Source organism: Salvelinus fontinalis, chromosome 8 (assembly GCF_029448725.1).
Source record: "Salvelinus fontinalis isolate EN_2023a chromosome 8, ASM2944872v1, whole genome shotgun sequence".
Taxonomy (NCBI): Eukaryota; Metazoa; Chordata; class Actinopteri; order Salmoniformes; family Salmonidae; genus Salvelinus; species Salvelinus fontinalis.
The window spans coordinates 30,356,271-30,382,012 of NC_074672.1; the positions used below are offsets into that span (position 1 = coordinate 30,356,271).

Genomic DNA, 25,742 nt, shown 5'->3' on the forward strand with positions numbered 1-25,742 from the left:
TGTTTATGCTGTGTAGATGGCATAAACTATACAGTAATTCCTTTGTGTCTCTCCTCAGCTAAAGACAAAGGGGAGAAGAAGCTGTTTGGTTTTGCCTTCACTCCTCTTATGAGGGAGGATGGGACCACGTTGTCAGACGAGAGCCATGAGCTCTATGTCTATAAGGTGGGGTCATAGGCGACACAGACATGCACACACAGGCTTACATATTCTACATTATTCTCTGTAATTTCTATCTAACACGTTTCTCTGTTGTGCCTCTGTTGCCCAGTGTGATGAGAATGCAACGTTCAGCAACCAGGGCCTGTACCTGAGCATGCCCTGCTGTAAAGAGGACTTCAACAGCTGCCCCAACCTGCCCTCCACCCTGCCCTTCCAGAGGAACCCCAAGGAGACCTTCTGGGTCTCCACACAGCTCTGCTCCACCAAGCTCACTCAGAACGGTAAGGCCAGCTCACTACACTGTATTGTACATCCCACCACACTCAATAACAGAGAATTCACTAGCCTAGCCTCGAACTTTACCCAGAGCTTCACACATGTTTTTGTGTCTATTCTATTCTGCTCTTTTTCCAGTGGACCTCCTGGCTCTGCTGAACTGGAAAGCCCACCCTGACAGGGTGTTAGACATCTTGGGTCAACTACGCCACATCAATGGAGAGGAGATTGTCAAGGTAACTCTTATTCAATCAATACATCTAGGAAAGACTCCTCTTTGTTGTTTGGCCAAACACTAACAGATCTGTGACTAGCCTATGTTATTGGGTTTGGGGAACTATGATGGTGTAATGCACGTGTCAAACTCATTCCACGGATGGTGTCTGCAGGTTTTTGCTCCTCCCTTGTACTTGATTGATGAATTAAGGTCACTAATTAGTAAGTAACTCCCCTCACCTGGTTGTCTAGGTCTTAATTGAGAGGAAAAAACAAAAACATGTGGACACTAGGGCCTCCATGGAATGAGTCTGACACCCCTGGTTTAATGATTGAGCTGGCTCTTCTCCCCTGCAGTTCCTACGAGATGTCCTGGATACACTATTTTGTCTCCTGGATGACAACACAGATAAATACGGACCACTGGTTTTCCAGTCATTGGTATGTCAAGATGGAGAGACCAACCTCATTCAATGTAATGGAATGTCGTGTGTGTGTGTGTTTATGTGTGTGTGTGACTCACATGTGTGAGTGTGCACACATGCGTGAATGCATGTGGTGTGGCTGCAGCATACTCACATTTTCTCCAGTATGTTTAAACCCTATCTTTTTTTTTTTTTTTTTTTTTTTTAAACTAGCCCCTTTTTCTCCCCAATTTTCGTGGTATCCAATCGCTAGTAATTACTATCTTGTCTCATCGCTACAACTCCCGTACGGGCTCGGGAGAGGCGAAGGTCGAAAGCCATGCGTCCTCCGAGGCACAACCCAACCAAGCCGCACTGCTTCTTTAACACAGCGCGCCTCCAACCCGGAAGCCAGCCGCACCAATGTGTCGGAGGAAACACCGTGCACCTGGCCCCCCTGGTTAGCGCGCACTGCGCCCAGCCCGCCACAGGAGTCGCTGGAGCACGATGAGACAAGGAAATCCCTACCGGCCAAACCCTCCCTAACCCGGACGACGCTAGCCCAATTGTGCGTCGCCCCACGGTCCTCCCGGTCGCGGCCGGCTGCGACAGAGCCTGGGGGCGAACCCAGAGACTCTGGTGGCGCAGTTAGCACTGCTATGCAGTGCCCTAGACCACTGCGCCACCCGGGAGGCGGTTTAAACCCTATCTTATGTTTAAACCCTATCTTATGTTTAAACCCTATCTTATGTCTGTCTGTCTTTGTGCACTCAGGTGTTTATCATCAACCTGCTCAGGGACAGTCGTTTCTACCACTTCCGGCCTGTTATGGAGGCATACATACAGAACCACTTTGCAGGAGCTCTGGCCTACAAGTAATGTACCACTTACGGTCAGGTCCAAAATTATTGGCACCCTTGATAAAGACGAACAAATAAGACTGTATAAAATAAATTATTAATATACTGAGCTATAGTGCATTAGGAAAGTATTCAGACCCCCTTGACTTTTTCCACATTTTGTTACATTACAGCCTTATTCTAAAATGGAGTAAATTGTTTGTTTTCTCATCAGTCTACACACAATACCCCATAATGACAAAGCAAAACCAGTTTTGTAAAAACATTTTTGCACATTTACAAAAATTTTTTTTTTTTTAAATATCACATTTACTTCGGTCTGTTGACAGACCCTTTACTCAGTACTTTGTGAAGCTCCTTTCGCAGCGATTACAGCCTCGAGTCGTCTTGGGTATGACGCTACAAGCTTGGCACACCTGTATTTGGGGAGTTTCTCCCATTCTTCTTTGCAGATCTTCTCAAGCTCTGTCAGGTTGGATGGAGAGCGTCGGTGCACAGCTATTTTCAGGTATCTCCAGAGATGTTCGATCGTGTTCAAGTCCAGGCTCTGGCTGGGCCACTCAAGGACATTCAGAGACTTGTACCGAAGCCACTCCTGCATTGTCTTGGCTGTGTGCTGAATGTCATTGTCAGACCAGAGAATCTTGTTTCTCATGGTCTGAGAGTCTTTAGGTGCCTTTTGGCAAACTCCAAGCGGGCTGTCATGTGCCTTTTACTAAGAAGTGGCTTCCATCTGGCCATTCTACCATAAAGGCCTAATTGGTGGTGCTGCAGAGATGGTTGTCCTTCTGGAAGCTTCTCCCATCTCCACAGAGGAACTCTGGAGCCTTGTCAGAGTGACCATCGGGTTCTTGGTCACATCCCTGACCAAGGCCCTTCTCCCCCGATTGCTCAGTTTGGCCGGGCAGCCAGCTCTAGGAAGAGTCTTGGTGGTTCCAAACTTCTTTCACTTAAAAATGATGGAGGCCACTGCGTTCTTGGGGACCTTCAGGTCCAGGTTTTTGGCTAAAATGTCCGGGTACAGGCTGATATCTCCTAGCATGTTCCTAGCATGTAGACAAAGGGCATTGCCAAAATCCTGAAGTATCCCTTTAATAAGGGCCCCAGGACCAGTGGAAACAAAAGAGCCCAATAACATCAAATATCCAACACCATATTTTACAGTAGGTATGGGGTTGTTTTCTGCTCATGCGTTCTCATTTCGATGCCTTACCCCCCCCCCCCCCACAGGGCACAGACGTCAATTCAACACAGACGTCAATTCAATGTCTATTCCACATTGGTTCAACAACAATTTCATTAAAATGACGTGGAAACAACATTGATTCAACCAGTGTGTTCCCAGTGTCATCCAACAAATATAAATGCCTGGAGTTTGCTAAAAGGTATTGGCACTTGGATTCGAAGCGGTGCGTGCTATGGTCAGATGATATGAAAATAGAGCTCTTTGCCCATGCAAAGACTGATGGATGCCAAGATTTGGCATCAACATGAGAATGCATGAGCAGAAAACAACCCCATACCTACTGTAAAATATGGTGTTGGATCTTTGATGTTATGGGGCTATTTTGCTTTTTAAGGTCATGAACTCTACTCTGTACCAGGACAAAAACCTGATTGCCTCTGCCAGGAGGCTAAAACTTGGCCGCAATTGGATCTTCCAGCAAGACAATAACCCCAAGCACACATCAAAATCCACAAAAAAATTGTTCATTGGCCGGAAAAATAACATTTACAATGACCATCTCAGTCTCCGGACTTGAAACCCCTTGAAAACCTGCGGTTTAAATTGAAGAAGGCAGCCGGAGGAAATCAAGGATCTGGAAGGATTCTGTATGGAGGGAGGGTCTAAGATCCCTCCCAACGTGTTCTCCAACTCAGAAAACTTTAGACATTATAATCTAAAGTCACAGTGGATCAGAGGAGGTTTCCAGATGGAGGAAGAGTAGAGATATCTTATGACAGAGAGTCATCAATATGTATTGATATGTTTGCATTGCAGAATACTGACATGAATTATGATACAAAGGTTTGCGCTTTGATACTGTAATGGTCATGTAAAGGGATATTGTAAGGCCTAAAGAAAGCACACAACCAAACTCAAACCACCACACTACACATAATATATAATAATATCTTTATCAAGGGTGCCAATAATGTTGGACCTGACTATGACACCAGTGTACATTTTCTTTGTCTTATATGGCCATGAAATACCCCATGTTTAACACTCTTTACTCTGTGCTCTTGTAGAGAGCTGATTCGCTGTCTGAAGTGGTACATGGACCGCTCTGCTGAGGTTGTCAGACAGGATCACATCCAGGAGGCCATGAGGGTAAGGCTCACATCACATCTGAGGTTGTCAGACAGGATCACATCCAGGAGGCCATGAGGGTAAGGCTCACATCACATCTGTTGTCAGACAGGACCACATCCAGGAGGCCATGAGGGTAAGGCTCACATCACATCTGTTGTCAGACAGGATCACATCCAGGAGGCCATGAGGGTAAGGCTCACATCACATCTGTTGTCAGACAGGACCACATCCAGGAGGCCATGAGGGTAAGGCTCACATCACATCTGTTGTCAGACAGGACCACATCCAGGAGGCCATGAGGGTAAGGCTCACATCACATCTGTTGTCAGACAGGATCACATCCAGGAGGCCATGAGGGTAAGGCTCACATCACATCACATCTGAGGTTGTCAGACATGATCACATCCAAGAGGCCATGAGGTTAAGGCTCACATCACATCTGAGGTTGTCAGACAGGATCACATCCAGGAGGCCATGATGGTAAGGCTCGCATCACATCGAAGGTTGTCAGACAGGACCACATCCAGGAGGTCATGAGGGTAAGGCTCACATCACATCGAAGGTGGTCGGACAGGACCACATCCAGGAGGTCATGAGGGTAAGGCTCACATCACATCGAAGGTTGTCAGACAGGACCACATCCAGGAGGTCATGAGGGTAAGGCTCACATCACATCAGGACATGAGAGGAGGTCTGGACAAACAGAGTGAACCCACACACTGTTAGACACTCCCAACATGTATTTCTTTACCAAACATGGAACGTTTAGACCTCACACCTATAGATGAAAGGAAATATGACATGAATGTCAAAATAGACAGTATAATCTAAAGCCACGGTAGATCAGGGGCGGTTTCCAGATGGATGAAGACTAGATATATCTTATGACAGGGAATCATCAATATGTATTGATATGTTTGCATTGCAGAATACTGACATGAATTATGATACCAAGGTTTGCTCTTTGATGCTGTAGTGGTCAAATAAAGGTATATTGTATTACAAGGCCTAAAGAAAGGAACACAATCCAACTCAAACCACCACACTACAGATAATATAAAGATACTTGTATTTTACAGGTAATTGTATCCTGTTTCGTCCTCTGTCCACCCTCCAGGCTCTGGAGTACCTGTTGAAGTTTATCGTCCAGTCTCGGATCCTGTACTCGCGAGCGACCTGTGGTATGGAGGAGGAGCTGTTCAGGGCCAGCATCCAGGAGCTCTTCCAGTCCATCCGCTTTGTGTTGAGTCTGGACAGCCGCAGCTCAGAGACCCTCGTCTTCACACAGGTCAGAACATCAGCACTTCCGGTCTGTCTCTAGCTTGTCTTTATCCCCGAAGGCCGAGATGCCCTCATATTCTACATAGACAGATCAGTGCATTTTGACTGGACTATTATGAGCTTATCGGCTCCTTTGTTCTATCTTTGTGGTAATTTAGCTTTGATTCAATTGATTCATTTATTACTAATTTGTCATTAATTTAATGTAGTTTCATTTCTTTCTGTTGCTTTCCTGTAAAGCACCTTAAAGGTTAAATCTGGGAACGAAAAACGGTCCACCTCTTTCTCCAATTGTATTTTTTATATTTTAATTGTATTCTGTAAAAAAAAAAAAAATCCCCCTTCTTGTGATATCCAATTACGATCTTGTCTCATCGCTGCAACTCCCCAACGTGCTTGGGAGAAGCAAAGGTCAAGTCATCAGTCGTCCGAAACATGACCCACCTAAACAGCGCTTCTTAACACCCACCCGCTTAACCCGGAAGCCAGCCGCACCAATTTGTCGGCGGAAACACCATTCAACTGACAACCGAAATCAGCCTGCAGGCGCCCAGCCAGGCAAAATCGAGTCGCTAGAGCGCGAAGAGCCAAGTAAAACCCCCCCGGCCAAACCCTCCCCTAACACGGATGACGCTGGGCCAATTGTGCTCCGCCCTATGGGACTCCTGGACACGGCCGATTGTGACACAGCCTGGGATCGAACCCAGGTCAAGCACCTCGATGCAGTGCCTTAGACCGCTGAGCCACTCGGGAGGCCTCTCTTTCTCAATTTTCAAACAGAAATGTGGTGTGCCTTTGTCTATGCTATGATCAACATAGCTAGTTCATTATCTACCCTAGCCACTGTAGCTAGCCAGTAACTCCTCCAGTATGTGTTGATGTCATTTCACAGGATTTGTTTTTGAACAGAAGCTGTAGAGATCGATGTGACACTTCTGTAGCCAAATATCTTATTACTCTTTTTTTTTAAAGCATTAAATTACCTGGTCTAATGGTGCATTGATCAGTTATACAGTTTAAAGCTGTTATTTTTGAATTTTTGCCCAAAGTCGACCTTTAATGCATATATAATTCAGTGGAGGCTGGTGGGAGGTCGATATAGGAGGACAGGCTCATTGTAATGGCTGAAATTGAATAAATGGAACGGTATCAAACATATGGACACCACATGTTTGACTCCGTTCCATCAATTCCATTTCAGCCATTACAATGAGCCTGTCCTCCTACAGCTTCTCCCACCAGCCTCCGCTGATATACTTTGTATAATTTTATTTTTGTTCTGATCCCTCTTTTTAATGTTGTGATCAACTGCATGCTTTTCTATGGTAGACATGCTCCAGGTCTCTCTCGTCTCAGTTAGCAGTTGCTCTCTGTCAGCTGTCAACCTCCCTCGATAAGATATTTGTTACCCTGCCCTGTTTTGGCTTACGTTCTTCTTATGGTCCATTTAAGACGTATGTATCCCTGTTTGGATGTTATAGTCCTATAACTCCCTTATGGCATAGTGTCATTTATAGAATGGAGGAATACAAAATGATCTAGACCTGCTTCTCCCTGTCTCTCTGCCATTCTCTCTTTGCCTCTCTGTCTCCCTCTGTCTGTCTGTCTGTTCTCCTTTTCTCTCCCTCCCTTCTTGTCTCTTCTCCTTGACCCTGTCAGGCGGCGTTATTGAACAGTTTCCCAGACATCTTTGACGAGCTGCTGCAGATGTTCACAGTGCAGGAGGTGGCTGAGTATGTCCGGGGCACCCTGGGGAGCATGCCCAGTACGGTGGACATCGGTCAGTCTATGGACGTGGTCAAACTGCAGTCTATCGCCCGCACCGTCGAGAGCAGGCTCTTCTTCTTCCCTGGTAAGACTGAAGACTACAGGACAACTTTACTAACACCAAATGAAACTGTGAACACTGTTAGATGCTCCTAAAGTGGGAATGTAATAGATTGTTTTACCTGTAACTGGTTCTTTGTCAGGACAAAGAATCTAAAAGGCAAAGGCTAAAGCTGGTTAAAATCTTTCTACAATTGATCCTTCACTCTCTCCCCCTCTCCCTCTCTCTCCATACTCCTCCCATTCTCTTCCCCTTTTCCTCTCTCTCCCCCTCTCAGAGTCTCGTAGTATTTTGCTGCCGGTGGTCCTGCATCACATCCACCTGCACCTGCGCCAGCAGAGGGAGCTGCTGATCTGCTCAGGAATCCTCACTAGCATCTTCTCCATCATCAATACCAGCGCTATGGTACATCACATCACCACTGAATCTACTGCAGTAGAAGAGATTGGAGTTGAAGTTGTCCTAATCCTCATCATTAGGGGGATGAAATTATGTCTGACCTTGTATCAGTGGTTAGGGGCTACTTCTCTGTAACGAAAGCTGGTACCATAACTGGTTACTAGAACACCTACAGTATTGTATCTATAGTATCCCAGCTAAACAATGTTTTCACATTTCTTGTATCAAATGGAATTAAAGATGGGATGACAGACTAGTTGGTAAAACTTTATACACTGCCAAGGCTGGTTAAGGCAATTATAATACCATGTCATTGTTCAGACATTATTGTCAAGACATTATTTTGTAGGCCACTTTACGTTGTGTGCTGAATTAATATTTTATTTGGTCTGTCGAGCGGCTTATACAAATTAATGAATTATTCATTCAATTCCTTCTCACTCGACCTCTCTCTCTCTTTCCTCCTCTTCCACCCTTCTCTCTATCTCTCTCTCTGCCCCTCCCACTCTCTCCTTCCTATTTCCTCACCTCTCCCCCATCGTTTCTCTCTCCCCCTCTTCCTAGGAGTCTTCTGTTCAGGAGGAGGTAGAGATGATGGTGGAGAGCCTGTTGGATGTTCTGCTCCAGACTCTGTTGTCCATCATGTCCAAGTCTCAGTCTCTGGAGACAGCTAGGGGGCAGCGCTGTCCCCAGTGCACGGCTGAGATCACGGTCAGAGACTCTCCTCTCCTACACTACATGAAAAATATCATGTTTTGTAATGCATGGAACCTCACTGATATGGAAGTGTTTCTGCCTGTCCAGGGGGAGTATGTGTCCACTCTGCTGTCTCTACTTAGACAGATGACAGAGGTCCACTTCCACCACCTGCTCAACAACTTCCACAGCAAAGAGGAACTCAAGGTGAGAGCTACAGTCTCAGTCTGATTTAGGAACCCGGGGCTGAGCTATAATATGTAGATGATAATGTACACAATACTCACTACCTCCATTGACTTCCAGGAGTTCATGTTGAAGATCTTCTGTGTGTTCCGGAACCTGATGAAGCTCACCATCTTCCCCCGAGACTGGAGTGTTATGAGGCTTCTGACCAGTCAGTAAGTCTGACTCACATTAGCTGTAACACTGCCTTCATATGGCCTCCTATAGGAGATAAGGGAAAATATGCAGCTATGAGATGAAAGTCCTTACGCTGATAGCACGGGACGTTTGTGTAGACGTTGCATCGTCTTTTTTTATCCTAAAGTTTTGCTGTGACTTCTTCTGCAGTGTCATTGTGGTGACAACACAGTACCTGTCCCCAGCGTTACACAATAACTTCTCTGAGGCGGATTTTGACTTCAAGGTGCGTGCCTCAGTAGAGAAACGAGAAGTGTCATGTTGAACAACAGCAGTAAGCAAGTAAACAATAGAGCCTTAAATATCCCGGAGAAGTCGACCCTGAACCTGCTGTTCTTTCCATGTCTTTCTCTGTTCACAAAGGACTCTGTCTCTCCATGGTTTCCTAACAACATTATGCTGCCATTCTGTGTTGCACCTGTCTCCAGTCTTATGTGTCTGAGTTGGTTCAACCTGGATTTATGACTGCAGAGAAACTATGGAAATGCATAACCTGATGGTGAAATGTATAAAGTGACAACCCTGCTAAGATGTAGGCCTACATGGATAGATGGATAGATTAACAGATAGATAGATCTATGCCATTAAAGGGAATTTGAACACGTGTCTGATGTGCATGTTCTCTCTCAGGTGTGGAACTCTTTCTTCAGCCTGACGGTCCTGTACATCAACCAGCCCAGTCTGCAGCTGGAGCCTCTCACACAGGCCAAGAGGAAGAAAGTCCTGGACAAGTAAGAACCTCTCCATCACGTGTGTTTGTATTTATCTGTGTGTGTGGTCAGTAGTTATATGTTTTCTACAATACCCCCCCTCTTCCTTCCTCTGTAGGTATGGAGACATGAGGGTGATGATGGCCTTTGAGCTCTTCAGCATGTGGCAGAAGCTTGGTGAGATAAAATGACATTCAGATGCTTTGTTGTCATTCTAGCCTTCATGGGTAATGTTGTGTGTTTCTATAACATCTGTGTTGTGCCCTCTCTGTGTGCTCCAGGTGAGAATAAGCCCCACTTTATCCCTGGAATGATGGGTCCGTTCCTGGGAGTGACGCTTGTGCCTCAGAGCGAGGTCCGGAATATCATGATTCCCATCTTCCATGACATGATGGACTGGGAGCAGAGGCAGAACGGCAACTTCAAACTGGTCAGTGCTGTCTGTCCCCTGCTGTGTGCCACCACTCATCCTCTGTAGGCCTTGTTTAACTTCATGTTATAACCCAATACCATATCTATGTTATGGATCTATGATTTTAGTGCTACTGTAGAAGTGTGGTGGTTGGTTCCTTATGCACTAACCTCTCTCTCTGTGTGTGTGTGTGTGTGTAGGTGGAAGCAGAGTTGATGGACAAGCTGGAGAGTATGGTGTCAGATGGGAAAGGGGATGGCAATCACAGAGAGCTCTTTGGTCTGCTGTAAGCACCAACAACCTCAGTCGTATTCATACACAATATTACCTGAGTCAGTGTGCTGTAGTAGAGATGTAGGATCTTCAGTTGAGTCAGTTTGCTACAGCAGGAAAATTATCTTGCAGCAACAGTGTATTATAATTAATGGCATTTTTTGTAAGAGTTGATACTTTTTCATTAGGGCAAATCAAGTCAGACATTTCAAAGTGACAATTACAACATTTAGAAGCCTTTTTAAACATTGAATACACAAAGTTTGCATATCCTTCTGTACAGGATAATTCTCAGAAACAAAAGAGTGATCAAATGAGTGATTCTACGTACAATTCTACGATTGTAATGTTCTTTTGTATGCTCCTGACTTCTTGTGTCTTTTTCTGCTGCGTCTTTCAGGACCCAGTTGTTTGGGCCTTACCCCAGGTAAGATATCAGTTTCCCCACAGCCCAAGCTTTTAGCTCTACCACTATCATGGTCCTCAAACAAATAAGTATTTATGGTTTACTGTCCTTATAATAATGTGCACGTGTAACATAGAGCTTGTTTGTCTGTAGCCTACTTGAGAAAATTGAGCAGGAGACGTGGAGAGAGACGGGCATCTCATTTGTCACCTCCGTCACAAGACTGATGGAGCGGCTGCTAGATTACAGGTAGATTGGATTACTCATCACAAGCAACATGTTAATATCATAACATTGACTGTTGATACATGGATGTACTGTAAAGACTGGAGAGACATTAAAACCCCTCTCTACTTTTAGGGAGTGTATGAAAGGAGATGAAATGGAGAACAAGAAAATTGGTGGCTCTTCCAACCTCATGGTGAGACATCGTATGATTTATTATACCTTATAATTGATATACCAGTTATGCCAGAGATGTGTTGAGACAAGTGCAAATGTACTTTGGTTTTTGGTTCTTGGTTCTTGTAGTAATCTTGCTTCCTGATAACATTTCCTGCCCTCCCCAGAATTTCTACAAGTCTGAGATGAACAAGGAGGAGATGTACATCCGCTACATCCACAAGCTGTGTGACCTGCATCTGCAGGCAGAGGACTACACAGGTAACACACTTGTCAACCTGCTCACACTGTATAGTATTGGAACCCCGTGACAGTCAGGATTACCACGTAAGGTCAATGTGGTGAATTGTGATGACCTTTGTGTTCCCCACCAACAGAGGCAGCGTTCACCCTGCTTCTGTACTGGGAGCTGCTGCACTGGGAGGACCGCCCCCTCAGAGAGTTCCTCCACTACCCCACACAGAGCGAGTGGCAACGCAAGGAGGGCCTCAGTCGCAAAGTCCTCCACTATTTCAACAAGGGAAAGGCAAGTCAAGCTAAAAGAAGTCAAGCTAAAAGAAGTCAAGCTAAAAGAAGTCAAGCTAAAAGAAGTCAAGCTAAAAGAAGTCAAGCTAAAAGAAGTCAAGCTAAAAGAAGTCAAGCTAAAACAAGTCAAGCTAAAACAAGTCAAGCTAAAACAAGTCAAGCTAAAACAAGTCAAGCTAAAACAAGTCAAGCTAAAACAAGTCAAGCTAAAACAAGTCACGCTAAGTCAGGTCAAGCAAAAAAATACAAGTCAAACTAAAACAAGTAAAAATAAGTAATTCAACAAAGGAAGTGCAAGGCTTTGTCTAGCCACTTCAGGTAGTACTTAAATGTGAGATCCTTGAATTTGGCCCAAATTAAACCATCATTTTATTTGATAAAGTCCCAAATGGATATACATCTCAAGTCAAAATCTCAAGTCTAAGCACTTCTGCATGTGTCATGATTTCCCTTCAAAACCTCCTGAGATTGATATTCCATAGACATGATATTGTATACCTATAATGAGAGATTCCATATGAGAGCTCTGTCTCTGTCACTTTCCAGTGTTGGGAATATGGAATATCACTCTGTCGGGAACTGGCTTTCCAGTATGAAACCTTATATGATTACCAGAGTCTGAGCTGGATAAGGGTGAGTCTGCCTGTATGCCTGTCTGCCTGTCTGCCTGCCTGTCTGTCTGTCTGTCTGTCTGTCTGTCTGTCTGTCTGTCTGTCTGTCTGGCTCTCTCTCTGGCTCTCTCTCTGGCTCTCTCTCTCTGGCTCTCTCTCTCTGTCTCTCTCTCTCTCTCTCTGGCTCTCTCTCTCTCTCTCTGGCTCTCTCTCTCTCTCTCTGGCTCTCTCTCTCTCTGGCTCTCTCTCTCTCTCTCTCTGTCTCTCTCTCTCTCTCTGTCTCTCTCTCTCTCTCTGGCTCTCTCTCTCTCTCTCTCTCTGTCTCTCTCTCTCTGTCTCTCTCTGTCTCTCTCTCTCTGTCTCTCTCTGTCTCTCTCTCTCTGGCTCTCTCTCTCTCTCTCTCTCTGGCTCTCTCTCTCTCTCTCTCTCTGGCTCTCTCTCTCTCTGGCTCTCTCTCTCTCTGGCTCTCTCTCTCTCTCTCTCTGGCTCTCTCTCTGTCTCTGTCTCTGGCTCTCTCTCTGTCTCTCTCTCTCTGTCTCTCTCTCTCTCTCTCTCTCTCTCTCTCTCTCTCTCTCTCTCTCTCTCTCTCTCTCTCTGGCTCTCTCTTTCTTTCTTTCTCTTATTCTCCCCTTGTCTCTCTGTGTTCTCCCTGTCTCTTTAAAAAAATTGTTGCATCAGAGCCATTACTTTCTCTCCCAGTCACTACTCATCATCACAAAGATGGAAAGTAAATAGAAAGGAATGGAATATAATATCAATATTTTATTGTCCTCACGTTGTGGAAATATATTTACATTGCAATACACTGACAAAATATCAAAACCATTATGACCACTTTGTCATCAAGGGAACCTCGTTGATGTGTGTTGCTGAGAAAGATCAAGACGCTCTCTGAGGGTTGAATCAAGTATTTTTGTCTTTATAGAAAATGGAAGCTGCGTACTATGACAACATCATAGAACAGCAGAGGATTGAACCAGAGTTCTTCAGGATGGGCTTCTATGGCAGGAAGTTTCCTTTTTTCCTCAGGGTGAGATGAACACACACACACGCATGCGCACGCACATTGTCTTGTTTAACTAACCTTGTGGTTTTCCTATACCCTAACCCTAACCTTAAACCCAAAACCTAACCTTAACCCCAAACCTAACCCTAGCTCCTACTCCTAATTCTAACCCTAACAATAATTCTAATTCTAACCTTAACCCTAAACCCCCTAGAATAACATTTGACCTTGTGCGGACTAACAAAATGTCCCCCATTGGTCCAATTTGTTTGTTTACTATTCTTGTGGGGACTTTTGTTTTTGTAGGGACATCTGATCCCCACAAGTATAGTTAAAACATGTGCACGCACGCACGCACGCACGCACGCACGCAGGATCTTTTATCTATTTGCTATTTTTTTGTACCTATCAATTGGATGACAACTCTTCTCTCCAGAATAAGGAGTTTGTGTGCCGGGGTTATGACTATGAACGACTTGAGGATTTCCAGCAAAGGATGCTGGGAGAATTCCCACAGGCCATTGCCATGCAGCACCCCAACCAACCAGATGACGCCCTCCTACAGAGTGATGCTCAGTGTATCCTAACCTAACCATGATCTGTGTGTGTGTGTGTGTGTGTGTCAACTCAACTGTCAGCCTATTTGGCTATGTTTACCTTAACACGTGGCCTCAGACCTGCAGATCTATGCGGTGACCCCAGTGTCAGACATTACTGACGTGCCTCAGCTGGAGCACGTCCCAGAGAGGATCAAGAGCTTCTACCGCATCAACAATGTCACTCGCTTTCACTACGACAGACCCTTCCACAAGGGACCCAAGGACAGGGAGAATGAGTTCAGAGTATGTGTGTGTGTCTTTTATGTCCAAGTTGTTGCTTTGTAGGTCTAAATAGAATGAATGACAATGGAAGGTAATTATATTGTCTATATACTATACAGAAGGTGATTCAGTGTTTTATGTGTGTGTTTTCAGAGCCTGTGGATTGAGAGAACCACCCTGATTCTGTCTCGTCCCCTCCCTGGAATCTCCCGCTGGGCTGAGGTGGAGAGGAGAGAACTGGTGAGGAGCACTGTCATCTCATACTGTCGTCTCATAGGCTATTGTCATCTCTTGCTGTCATCTCATGATGTCATCTCAAACTGTTGTCTCATACTGTCATCTCAAACTGTTGTCTCATACTATCGTCTCAAATTGTCATCATCATACTGTCGTCTCAATTGTCATCTCATACTGTTGTCTCAAACTGTTGTCTCAAACGTCGTCTCAAACTGTCATCTCATACTGTCGTCTCATATTGTCATATTGTCAAACTGTCATTTCATACTGTCATCTCAAACGTCATCTCATACTGTTGTCTCAAACTGTCGTCTCAAACTGTCGTCTCATACTGTTGTCTCATACTGTTGTCTCAAACGTCGTCTCAAACTGTCATCTCATACTGTCGTCTCATATTGTCATCTCAAACGTCATCTCATACTGTTGTCACAAACTGTCGTCTCATATTGTTATCTGAAACGTCATCTCATACTGTTGTCTCAAACTGTCGTCTCAAACTGTCGTCTCATACTGTCATCTCAAACGTCATCTCATACTGTCATCTCATTCTGTCGTCTCATACTGTCATCTCATACTGTCGTCTCATACTGTCGTCTCATACTGTCGTCTCATACTGTCGTCTCATACTGTCGTCTCATTCTGTCGTCTCATACTGTCGTCTCATACTGTCGTCTCATACTGTCGTCTCATACTGTCGTCTCATATTGTCATCTCAAACGTCATCTCATACTGTTGTCACAAACTGTCGTCTCATATTGTTATCTCAAACGTCATCTCATACTGTCGTCTCAAACTGTCGTCTCAAACTGTCGTCTCATACTGTTGTCTCATACTGTTGTCTCAAACGTCGTCTCAAACTGTCATCTCATACTGTCGTCTCATATTGTCATCTCAAACGTCATCTCATACTGTTGTCACAAACTGTCGTCTCATATTGTTATCTGAAACGTCATCTCATACTGTTGTCTCAAACTGTCGTCTCAAACTGTCGTCTCATACTGTCGTCTCATACTGTCGTCTCATACTGTTGTCTCATACTGTTATCTCATACTGTCGTCTCAAACTGTCGTCTCAAACTGTCGTCTCAAACTGTCGTCTCATACTGTCGTCTCATACTGTCGTCTCATACTGTCGTCTCAAACTGTCGTCTCAAACGTCGTCTCATACTATCGTCTCATACTGTCATCTCATTCTGTCTTCTCATACTGTCATCTCATACTGTCATCTCAAACGTCATCTCATACTGTCGTCTCATACTGTCATCTCAAACGTCATCTCATACTGTCATCTCATTCTGTCGTCTCATACTGTCATCTCATACTGTCGTCTCATACTGTCATCTCATACTGTCGTCTCATACTGTCGTCTCATACTGTCGTCTCATACTGTCGTCTCATTCTGTCTTCTCATACTGTCGTCTCATACTGTCATCTCATACTGTCGTCTCATACTGTCATCTCATACTGTCGTCTCAAACTGTCGTCTCATACTATCGTCTCATACTGTCATCTCAAACTGTCATCTCATACTGTCGTCTCATACTGTCATCTCATACTGTCGTCTCAAACTGTCATCTCATACTATCGTCTCATACTGTCGTCTCATTCTGTCGTCTCATACTGTCGTCTCATACTGTCGTCTCATACTGTCGTCTCATTCTGTCGTCTCATACTGTCGTCTCATACTGTCGTCTCATACTGTCGTCTCATACTGTCGTCTCATACTGTCATCTCATACTGTCGTCTCATACTGTCATCTCATACTGTCGTCTCAAACTGTCATCTCATTCTGTCTTCTCATACTGTCATCTCATACTGTCATCTCAAACGTCATCTCATACTGTCATCTCATTCTGTCGTCTCATACTGTCATCTCATACTGTCGTCTCATACTGTCGTCTCATACTGTCGTCTCATACTGTCGTCTCATACTGTCGTCTCATTCTGTCTTCTCATACTGTCGTCTCATACTGTCATCTCATACTGTCGTCTCATACTGTCATCTCATACTGTCGTCTCAAACTGTCATCTCATACTATCGTCTCATACTGTCGTCTCAAACTGTCGTCTCAAACTGTCATCTCATACTGTCGTCTCATACTGTCGTCTCATACTGTCGTCTCAAACTGTCATCTCATACTATCGTCTCATACTGTCATCTCAAACGTCATCTCATACTGTCGTCTCATTCTGTCGTCTCATACTGTCATCTCATACTGTCGTCTCATACTGTCATCTCATACTGTCGTCTCATACTGTCGTCTCATACTGTCGTCTCATACTGTCGTCTCATTCTGTCTTCTCATACTGTCGTCTCATACTGTCATCTCATACTGTCGTCTCATACTGTCATCTCATACTGTCGTCTCAAACTGTCATCTCATACTATCGTCTCATACTGTCGTCTCAAACTGTCATCTCATACTGTCGTCTCATACTGTCATCTCATACTGTCGTCTCAAACTGTCATCTCATACTATCGTCTCATACTGTCGTCTCATTCTGTCGTCTCATACTGTCGTCTCATACTGTCGTCTCATTCTGTCGTCTCATACTGTCGTCTCATACTGTCGTCTCATACTGTCGTCTCATACTGTCGTCTCATACTGTCGTCTCAAACTGTCATCTCATTCTGTCGTCTCATACTGTCGTCTCATACTATCGTCTCATACTGTCATCTCATACTATCGTCTCATTCTGTCGTCTCATACTGTCGTCTCATACTATCGTCTCATACTATCGTCTCATACTGTCATCTCATACTGTCGTCTCAAACTGTCGTCTCATTCTGTCGTCTCATACTGTCGTCTCGTACTATCGTCTCATACTGTCATCTCATACTGTCGTCTCATACTGTCATCTCATACTGTCGTCTCAAACTGTCATCTCATTCTGTCGTCTCATACTGTCGTCTCATACTATCGTCTCATACTGTCGTCTCATACTGTCATCTCATACTATCGTCTCATACTGTCATCTCAAACGTCGTCTCATTCTGTCGTCTCATACTGTCGTCTCATACTGTCGTCTCATACTGTCGTCTCATACTGACGTCTCATTGGCTTCTGTTGTCTCATACTGTCGTTTCATGCTGTCATCTCATAGGCTGTCGTCTCATACTGTCGTCTCAAACTGTGACATCAGACTCCTTAGGGAGATGATGCAAGCGAGTGCATCATTTGTGTTTGTCTCTCTCTCGTGAGTGTCATTATGGATTAAAATCTATGTGTGTGTGTTCAGGTGGAGGTGAGCCCTCTGGAGAATGCCATCTACGTGGTGGAGAATAAGACCCAGGAGCTGCGGACCCTGATCAGCCAGTACCAGCACCGGCAGCACCATGGCAACATCAACCCCCTCAGCATGCTGCTCAACGGGGTCATAGACGCTGCAGTCAACGGGGGCATCGCCAGATACCAGGAGGTACTGACAGAGAAGGATGGAGGGAACATTCAGTGTTATCTGCTATAGACCCAGTTGGTATTCGATAGAACGTTGCGACCCTGCCCGCCTGTGGGGAAACCAGGCAGGTTTTGAAACTGCAGTAAAAGTGCAGTTACTGCAGTCGACTGTAGTATTTTGGATACTGTAATTGCAGAATAACTGCAGTGTACTGCAGTTGAAGTACAGTTGTACTGAACTCTAACTGTAGTTACACTGCAAAATTACTGCAGTAAAAAAAGGTGTTGTTTTGGATGCAGTATTTGTAGCATACTGCAGCTAGTGGACTGAGTGGAGTTACAAACGGACTGTACTAAACAAGTTAAATGTCTTACTTGTGGTGAAATGTTTTCCACACACATAGATACGTGCAGTCTACTTCGACACAGCGTCCCTCCATTTCCCACACCGAATAGCTTGAAGCCACAGGGCTCTTCTTGCAGGCTCTATTTCCCTATGTGGGAGCATTCGAACCATTGGTCGAGATTTTTGACCTGGCTTCATGTACATTGAACAACACAGCAGCTTTTCGGCATGTTTTGTTCTTTCTGTACAACAAAAAAATCTACGACCAAGTTGGCTCTTTTACAATAGGGGCTAATAGGAAAGAATGTTTGTTTCCCCAATTTGTGGGCATATTATTATTATTATTATTATTATGTGAATATCGACTTGGAGTATGCCTTGTAACTCATTCATATCCCATCTTCCTCCTCCACAGGCATTCTTTGATAAGGAGTACATCAACAGTCAACCAGAGGACACAGAGAGGATAGCTCAGCTAAATGACCTGATGCAGGAACAGGTCAGACGCAACTCTTAGCTCCTCACTGCCCACTGGTCAAGGGTCCATACAGTGTACATGGGTATAGAGGACAGATAAACCATATGTTCTCTCTTTCCTACATGTTGTTTCATTGTCACAGGTTCACATCCTTGGAGTGGGGCTGGCTGTCCACGAGAAGTTGGTGCACCCAGAAATGCGTCCTCTGCACAAAAAGCTGATAGATCAGTTCCACATGATGAGGGCTGGTTTACACCAGGTAAGTGGTTCTACATGCTCTTCTGTTCGTGTGTGTGTGTGTGTGTGTGTGCGTGCGTGTGTACGTGCGTGTGTGCGTAGTCAGTGTAAATATTCAGAGCAGTCTTTATATGTGGCCCAACAGGGGTTGCCAGCGGCCTACACAGGGGTCAACTCTCCCAGAGGCATCCTGACCACTCACAGCCACATGAGCCCAGAGAGCGTTCGTCTGATACACAGACACAGGTCAGTCACACATTATACCAGGTTTCACTTGAGAAAGAGATGTTACAGTAATCTCAATGTGACCACCTTTTAAAACATGATTTTCTCTCTCTCTCCCTCTATTTTAGCCCTATGAACCTGCAAGGTTCTATCCGCCAGTCCTCCTCCTCCCTCTCTTCTCACACCTCCAGCGAGGCGGGAGGAAACTTGGTCATCCTGACAGATGGCCTGATGGGAGAGCCCCCTGAGGATACAGCACACATGCAGGTGGGTTTAACATGCACGCATACACACACGCAAGTTTTGTACATTTTGAAATACGTTTGAACAGATGTTTTATTTTCCAGCCAAGCCCCTCCTCCTCCAGTCTGAGCTCCATTCGCTCTACCTCCTCCCAGATAATCAACTCCACCCCTTCCAGCGCTAGAGGTGAGTGACTCCTGCACCAGAAAGTAAGTATTTTATTTAGGAAACATGCTAATTCACAGTTGTGACTATAACTGTCAGTCAGTGTATATCCAGTGTTTATCAGTAGGTCTCTGTTGTCCATACAGTCTACAGCAGACCTGTCCTATCCCCCTCCCTCCCCCAGGCTCTCCGTCCCTACCGGATAAAACCAAAAACAACCGGGAGGTGATGATTCTGCTGCCCCCTCACCAGAGAACTAACAACACCATGTACTACAGCATGACTGACAACGGACAGGTACTGACGTTACAGGCAAAACCATTCAATTACTGCTGCCAAATGGACTGACGACATTGCTGCATTAGTTATTTAAGGAGAAGAAGACAGTTAGTTCACTGAAGCATTGGAGCAGCAAATTGGCCCGAAGCAGAAATATACTGGTACTGAGACTACAGAGCATACGGTTTGTTCTTCTACTTTACCCTTATCTTTAGCCTCTGTTGTCTCTCGGTTTGCAGAGCAACAATCTGCAGCGTGCCTTACTCCAACAAGTGAGCCCCTGTAAGCCATGCATTGACCCTCACATGGGCTTGCCAGAGAAAGGCAAGTATACTGAATGTATGTGGTAATATTGGTTAATGATGCTTTTCTCTAGTGTTGAGCTAAGTAGGACACAACTACACATACAGTAGGAGGATTTCCTAGCTCTGTAGTGAACATGTGGTTTTCTGGTGTTCCCCCAGTGTTCCCTAGTGCCCCCAGCAGCTGGAGTCTAGATGGGGAGGGTAGGGAGACAGTACCCTACATCCAGGGACCTAGTGTTATCATGCCCCCCGTCCCGCCCAGGTCCTTCCCACCAGGTAAGAACAATCATGTCATAATATACACCTTATTTATGGGTAAGAGTCCCTTAGCTGTCATGTACACTAGATAGGAGGTTTTCTAAAGTACATGGGAAGTTTATTCTGATGTGAACGTTTTTACTTCCTCTCTCTAGGTCACTTCCTGATGCACTTTGATGCGTTCCACCACCAGAACAGTGACCCACCCCCAGCACTGCCCATTCGCTCTCTCAGAAAGGTTAAAGAGTCATGCATACTGCAGCAGTAAATAATGCTATCCTCTTAACTTGGTCAACAGATGTCAACTCATTTCGTATCTTCCTCTCTCTCTTTATCTAGTCTCCTCTCCACCCCATACCAGGCTCCCCTACCAGTCCTCAGTCAGCCCTGGGGGGCAGTAACTCCACCCTCTCGGGCAGTGCCAGCAGTGGCGTCTCCTCTCTGAGTGAGAGTAACTTTGGGGGCCAGTACCCTGATCCCCCCGTGCGAAATGATGCCATGGAGCCCGTCCCCAGCCACCTGTGGACCCCTGATGAGTACTTGGACTCTCCTTACCTCCACATCCACTGCAGCGGGCCAGAAGCAGAGTCCCTCGACCAGGTCCGACCCTTCCACTACCGCAACCCTGTCTCACACCTCCACCCTCACTCCCACCCCCACTCTCATCCCCAAACAGCCGGCCTCGACGGTCACTCCCACCCCCAGTCTCACCCCCAACCGGCCGGCCTTGACGGTCACCCCCACCCTCACTCCCACGGGCCCACCCACCACCAGGTACCACTCCACGGCCCCCACCGCATTCCTTACCGGCGCCCCCAACCCCCGGCTGTGCCCCCCAAGCCCTACCTGAGGGAGGGGTGCATCCCTGAGGAGGACCTGAGCTCTCTGTTGCCCCAGCCCATCCCCCTGCCTCGTAGGATCTTCCACTCCCCCCACAGCCACAGAGAGGAGCAAGCTAAGGCTGCATGGGAGCAGTGCATCAGCGAGGAACACGAGGAGACACCATGAGGAGACCATCTTTGGCTTCATCTTAATAGTCTATTATATTATAGTACTAAAGTTCTGGGCCTCTTGGAGATTTCAGTCACCTCGGTGCATCTAAATAGTCTGAAGTGACTCCCTGTCTCCTTTCCTTCAGCTGCATTGATGTGAAAGATCATGGGCTGTGGAATCATGCAAATACATTGTAGTCATTGACTATATTTCTTTCATGCTTACATCCATCCCATGTTTTCATATCAGTACAGGTAAAGGGGAGGAAACAAGGAGAGGAATCCACTTTAGACTATTGAGATACGCCCTCACTCTTCTCACTGTATTCAGACGGTCTGATTCTGAATGGAGGAAGCAGCCTCATAGGAATTAATAAGGGAAATATTATCTGTTGGACAGTGTGACCGATAATAATGACTTTGTTTAAATTAATATTGATTGTACACTCTTCTACAACTAGTATGTGAGCATGTTTAGTTTTTTTTCATTTGAGAACAATATACAGCCGTTTTGTGAAACATGACGATCTCGATCAACATGATCAAACGATACAAACTCCGAAAGGACCTCCCCTCTTTTCCACAACAAAAGGCACCTACAGAAAGTTATATTCTTAGTAAAGTGATGTTGTCTTTTCTGCTTTCAATGCTACATATATCTAACCTATTATTTCCATAGCTTTGCTACAGTATGTATGGGGTTTTCACGTACACTTTCCATGCTCTTTTTTTACAAAACACTGTTTAGTCCTTCACCATATGGCATTCTCCAATACTCTGTTCTGATACCTGGTTCTCATTGAAAGCAAGTCTGTTGTTTGACCAGGGTCGCTGTTCTCAACCCAAACCTCAAAGGACATATAAACCTCAGTTTAGGAGTATTCATCCTTACGGTACGTATGGAAAACCAATGGGAATGTATTTAAACAATATGTGCTATTTGTATTCCACAAGTGGCAGGTCTTATTTTCTGTTCAAGTGCATTTATATTTAAGTTATGTCTCTATTCCAGTCTTCTCATCTTTTGTGTGCCAGATAGAAATATCTCATGAGAGGAGCATGAGTGTTCTCTGACTGACAGATCTGATCAATCCTTGGGAGGAGTACAAGGAAGGGGTAAAATTGTCAGGTGCTGGAACAACAGTGAGTTCCAATTTCAGTTGCATAGGTTGAGCTGGATCCAATAGGACTGGATTGATCCCTGAAAGTAGATGGTGATGGAGACTAAGATGCAGTAAGAGGAGAAGTAACGAAGAATAACGACTTAACAGTACCTCAATCACCTATTGGACTAACTATACTCAGAAAACCAGTATCACACCCTCTCTCTGCCTCTATATGTTTCAGGCCAATGTCAACCAACAAGTACTAAATATGGACCGTGTGTAAACGGACTGATGGCAATGACATTGCTTCTGTCTGATTTACAGTACATCTTACCTGTTCTACTCACCCCCACACCCTCTGCGCACCCCCCTCCACCCACCTGCCTTAAGTGCACTGAATTGCAGTATCAATCTCTCGCTCAGACAACTCACTTGACTGGTTCTGAGACACTCATGAAAATGACAGCTCTCCTTTCTCGTCACTTTCTCAACACTCTCCGAACAAAGCAGATAATATCAATGTGTGACATCTGTTTTGTCCTGCCTTGGTTGACGATGTGGTGCTACAGTAATACTTTCTGCCTGCATCTCCTCTTCACCCTGATCTGCAATATGGACATGTTTGTGTATAGAAGATGAGTATGAGAAGCTCAGACAGGACCATGAGTTTGATCTCCTTGGGGAATGAAGGTACAGACAGTTACGAGATGTAACCCCAGTGGATTGGAAAGTGGAGGTCATTGTTCCAACGACAGCTCTTTGTTTCACACAGTCGTTTTCTGCAGGTAAATGCTTGGTTTTGTGTTCTTGTAAATCAGGTTCTCCACTGATCAGACAACATCTATTTTTGTATGCAGGTTCATCAGTGTTGACGTTTTTCACTGAAGTACCATGAAAGGATGCAGGGTATGTTTAGCAGTGGAATTAGTATGGAACAGCAGAGCTATAGATTAAATAAGATGAATATCAGGTGTAGGGGCAAGCTGATGTTGAGAAGTGTGATACTCAATCAAATATAGGTACAATAGAATTGTTCAATATAAATTATGTTACTGTACATACAGCGGTATTGTGAAATATTTTTGAGAATTATTGCAGACTCCCCTAAAATAAGTGTATTGTTGTTTTGTGTAAATACATCTACTCCAGAAATGGATATAATTGATGAATATCTATAATCAATGTTTAAAGAAGACCAATCCATTAGACTGTGGTTGTCTGCATTGTTGACTTCGTCTTCAAATATAAATACTTTATACACTTTTCAATGTGCTTTCTTGTACATATGGTGTTAGCATGATCAAACAGTGTTTGGTTGTAAAAGTGGTTTGCCTACTCCCATAACTGCTGTGGTATGGATTCATTAACAATGCCAAACATTAAAGACAATCTTTTATCATCCTCATCTCTGTCATTTCCATTGCTTGCTGCTCTGTGGAAAATAGCAACAATGATTGGCAGTATGTTTGGCTGGGAATGGAATTTGACAGAGGCAGATATATACACAAAGGCAGGGTAAAGTGTCTAGGCATCCGGATAATAATACGAGTAAAATAAGAGTAGCAGTAGCAAATGATGAGTGTACAAGTGTGGTAGTTTCTCCTATTCTTTTCTGCAGATCCTCTCAAGCTCTGTCAGGTTGGATGGGGAGCGTTGCTGCACAGCTATTTTCAGGTCTTTTCAGAGATGTTCGATCGGGTTAAAATACGGATTCTGGCTGGGCCACTCAAGGACATTCAGAGACTTATCCCAAAGCCACTCGTGCGTTGTCTTGGCTGTGTGCTTAGGGTCCTTGTCCTGTTGGAAGGTGAACCTTCACCCCAGTTTAAGGTCCTGCAGCAGGTTTTTGTCAAGGATCTCTCTGTACTTTGCTCCGTTCATCTCTGCCTCGACCATGACTAGTCTCCCAGTCCCTGCCGCTGAAAACATAGCCACAGCATGATGCTGCCACCACCATGCGTCACCGTAGGGATGGTGCCAGATTTCCTCTAGACTTGACGCTTGGTATTCAGGCCAAAGAGTTCAATCTTGGTTTCATTAGATCAGAGAATCTTGTTTCTCATGGTCTGAGAGTCCTTTAGGTGACTTTTGGCAAACTCCAAGTGGGCTGTCATGTGCCTTTTACTGAGGAGTGGCTTCCATCTGGTCGCTCTACCATAAAGGCATGATTGGTGGAGTGCTGCAGAGATGGTTGTCCTTCTGGAAGGTTCTCCCACCTCCACAGAGGAACTCTAGAGCTCTGTCAGAGTGACCATCGAGTTCTTGGTCACCTCCCTGACCAAGACCCTTCTCCCCTGATTGCTCAGTTTGGCCAGGCGGCCAGCTCTAGGAAGAGTCTTGGTGGTTCCAAACGTATTCCATTTAAGAATGATGGAGGTCACTGTGTTCTTGGGGACCTTCAATGCTCCAGAAATGTTTTGCTACCCTTCCCCAGATCTGTAAGTCGACACAATTCTATCTCGGAGCTCTATGGACAATTCCTTTGACCTCATGTCTTGGTTTTTGCTCTGACATGCACTGTCAACTGTGGGATCTTATATAGACAGGTGTGTGTCTTTCCAAATCATGTCCAAGAATTTGAATTTACTACAGGTGGACTCCAATGAAGTTGTCTAAACATAAAATATGATCAATGGAAACAGGATGCACCTGAGCTGAATTTCGATTCTCATAGCGAAGGCTTTAAGTACTTATGTAAATAATTGATTTCCATTTTTAAAAAAATGTCATTGTGGTGTATTGTGTGTGTATTGTGTGTAGATTGCTGAGATTTTTATTTATTTAATCAATTTTAGAATAAGGCTGTAAAGTAACAAAATGTGGAAGAAGTGGTCTGAACACTGTACGAACTGTATGTATTTAGGGCAGCAGCCTGGTGCAGGGTTGAGTAACCGGGTGGTAGCCGGCTAGTTAAGGCTATTTAAAAGTCTGATGGCCTTGAGATAGAAGCTGTTTTTCTGTCTCTCGTCCCAGCTTTGATGCACCTGTACTGACCTCGCCTTCTGGATGATAGTGGGGTGAACAGGCAGTGGCTCGAGTGGTTGATGTTCTTGATGATCTTTTTGGCCTTCCTGTGACATTGGGTGCTGTAGGTGTCCTGGAAGGCAGGCAGTGTGCCCCCAGTGATGCGTTGGACAGACCGCACCACTCTCTGGTGAGCCCTGCGTTTGTGGGCAGTGCAGTTGCCCTACCAGGTGGGGATACAGCCTGACAGGATGCTCTCAATTGCGTATCTGTAAAAATGTAGGGGCCGAGACGAATTTCTTCAGCCTCCTGAGGTTTAAGAGGCGCTGTTACGCCTTCTTCACCACACTGTCTGTGTGGGTGGAACATTTCAGATTGTCAGTGATGTGTACGCCAAGGAACTTGAAGCTTTCCACCTTCTCCACTGCGGTCCCGTTGACGTGGATAGGGACATGCTCCTTCTGCTGTTTCCTGAAGTCCCC

General features: G+C 45.0%; 1 protein-coding gene across 3 annotated transcripts in view; it reads left to right on the top strand.

The window, feature by feature from the left end:
* Window positions 1–23,701, top strand: part of LOC129861085 (dedicator of cytokinesis protein 3-like) — an 80,470-nt gene extending 56,769 nt beyond the window's left edge. For 2 of the 3 annotated variants that reach the window (XM_055932190.1, XM_055932191.1), the window contains exons 17-54: window positions 59–165; window positions 272–443; window positions 577–674; window positions 1,012–1,095; window positions 1,833–1,933; window positions 4,172–4,253; window positions 5,353–5,523; window positions 7,176–7,368; window positions 7,622–7,749; window positions 8,308–8,454; window positions 8,548–8,646; window positions 8,746–8,840; window positions 9,013–9,088; window positions 9,493–9,593; window positions 9,691–9,749; window positions 9,854–10,002; window positions 10,185–10,270; window positions 10,658–10,684; window positions 10,817–10,912; window positions 11,024–11,084; window positions 11,233–11,326; window positions 11,443–11,591; window positions 12,137–12,223; window positions 13,127–13,231; window positions 13,644–13,785; window positions 13,883–14,049; window positions 14,182–14,268; window positions 17,505–17,684; window positions 18,424–18,507; window positions 18,629–18,745; window positions 18,848–18,969; window positions 19,077–19,215; window positions 19,296–19,377; window positions 19,541–19,653; window positions 19,875–19,959; window positions 20,100–20,216; window positions 20,354–20,436; window positions 20,538–23,701. In XM_055932190.1, coding sequence (XP_055788165.1) covers window positions 59–165; window positions 272–443; window positions 577–674; window positions 1,012–1,095; window positions 1,833–1,933; window positions 4,172–4,253; window positions 5,353–5,523; window positions 7,176–7,368; window positions 7,622–7,749; window positions 8,308–8,454; window positions 8,548–8,646; window positions 8,746–8,840; window positions 9,013–9,088; window positions 9,493–9,593; window positions 9,691–9,749; window positions 9,854–10,002; window positions 10,185–10,270; window positions 10,658–10,684; window positions 10,817–10,912; window positions 11,024–11,084; window positions 11,233–11,326; window positions 11,443–11,591; window positions 12,137–12,223; window positions 13,127–13,231; window positions 13,644–13,785; window positions 13,883–14,049; window positions 14,182–14,268; window positions 17,505–17,684; window positions 18,424–18,507; window positions 18,629–18,745; window positions 18,848–18,969; window positions 19,077–19,215; window positions 19,296–19,377; window positions 19,541–19,653; window positions 19,875–19,959; window positions 20,100–20,216; window positions 20,354–20,436; window positions 20,538–21,206 — 4,754 coding nt within the window. In that variant the 3' untranslated portion in view covers window positions 21,207–23,701. Of the gene's footprint in view, window positions 1–58; window positions 166–271; window positions 444–576; window positions 675–1,011; window positions 1,096–1,832; window positions 1,934–4,171; window positions 4,254–5,352; window positions 5,524–7,175; window positions 7,369–7,621; window positions 7,750–8,307; window positions 8,455–8,547; window positions 8,647–8,745; window positions 8,841–9,012; window positions 9,089–9,492; window positions 9,594–9,690; window positions 9,750–9,853; window positions 10,003–10,184; window positions 10,271–10,657; window positions 10,685–10,816; window positions 10,913–11,023; window positions 11,085–11,232; window positions 11,327–11,442; window positions 11,592–12,136; window positions 12,224–13,126; window positions 13,232–13,643; window positions 13,786–13,882; window positions 14,050–14,181; window positions 14,269–17,504; window positions 17,685–18,423; window positions 18,508–18,628; window positions 18,746–18,847; window positions 18,970–19,076; window positions 19,216–19,295; window positions 19,378–19,540; window positions 19,654–19,874; window positions 19,975–20,099; window positions 20,217–20,353; window positions 20,437–20,537 lie in introns of all 3 variants that reach the window. The other variant, XM_055932189.1, reaches the window with a different exon arrangement.
* The last annotated feature ends 2,041 nt before the right edge of the window (window positions 23,702–25,742 follow it).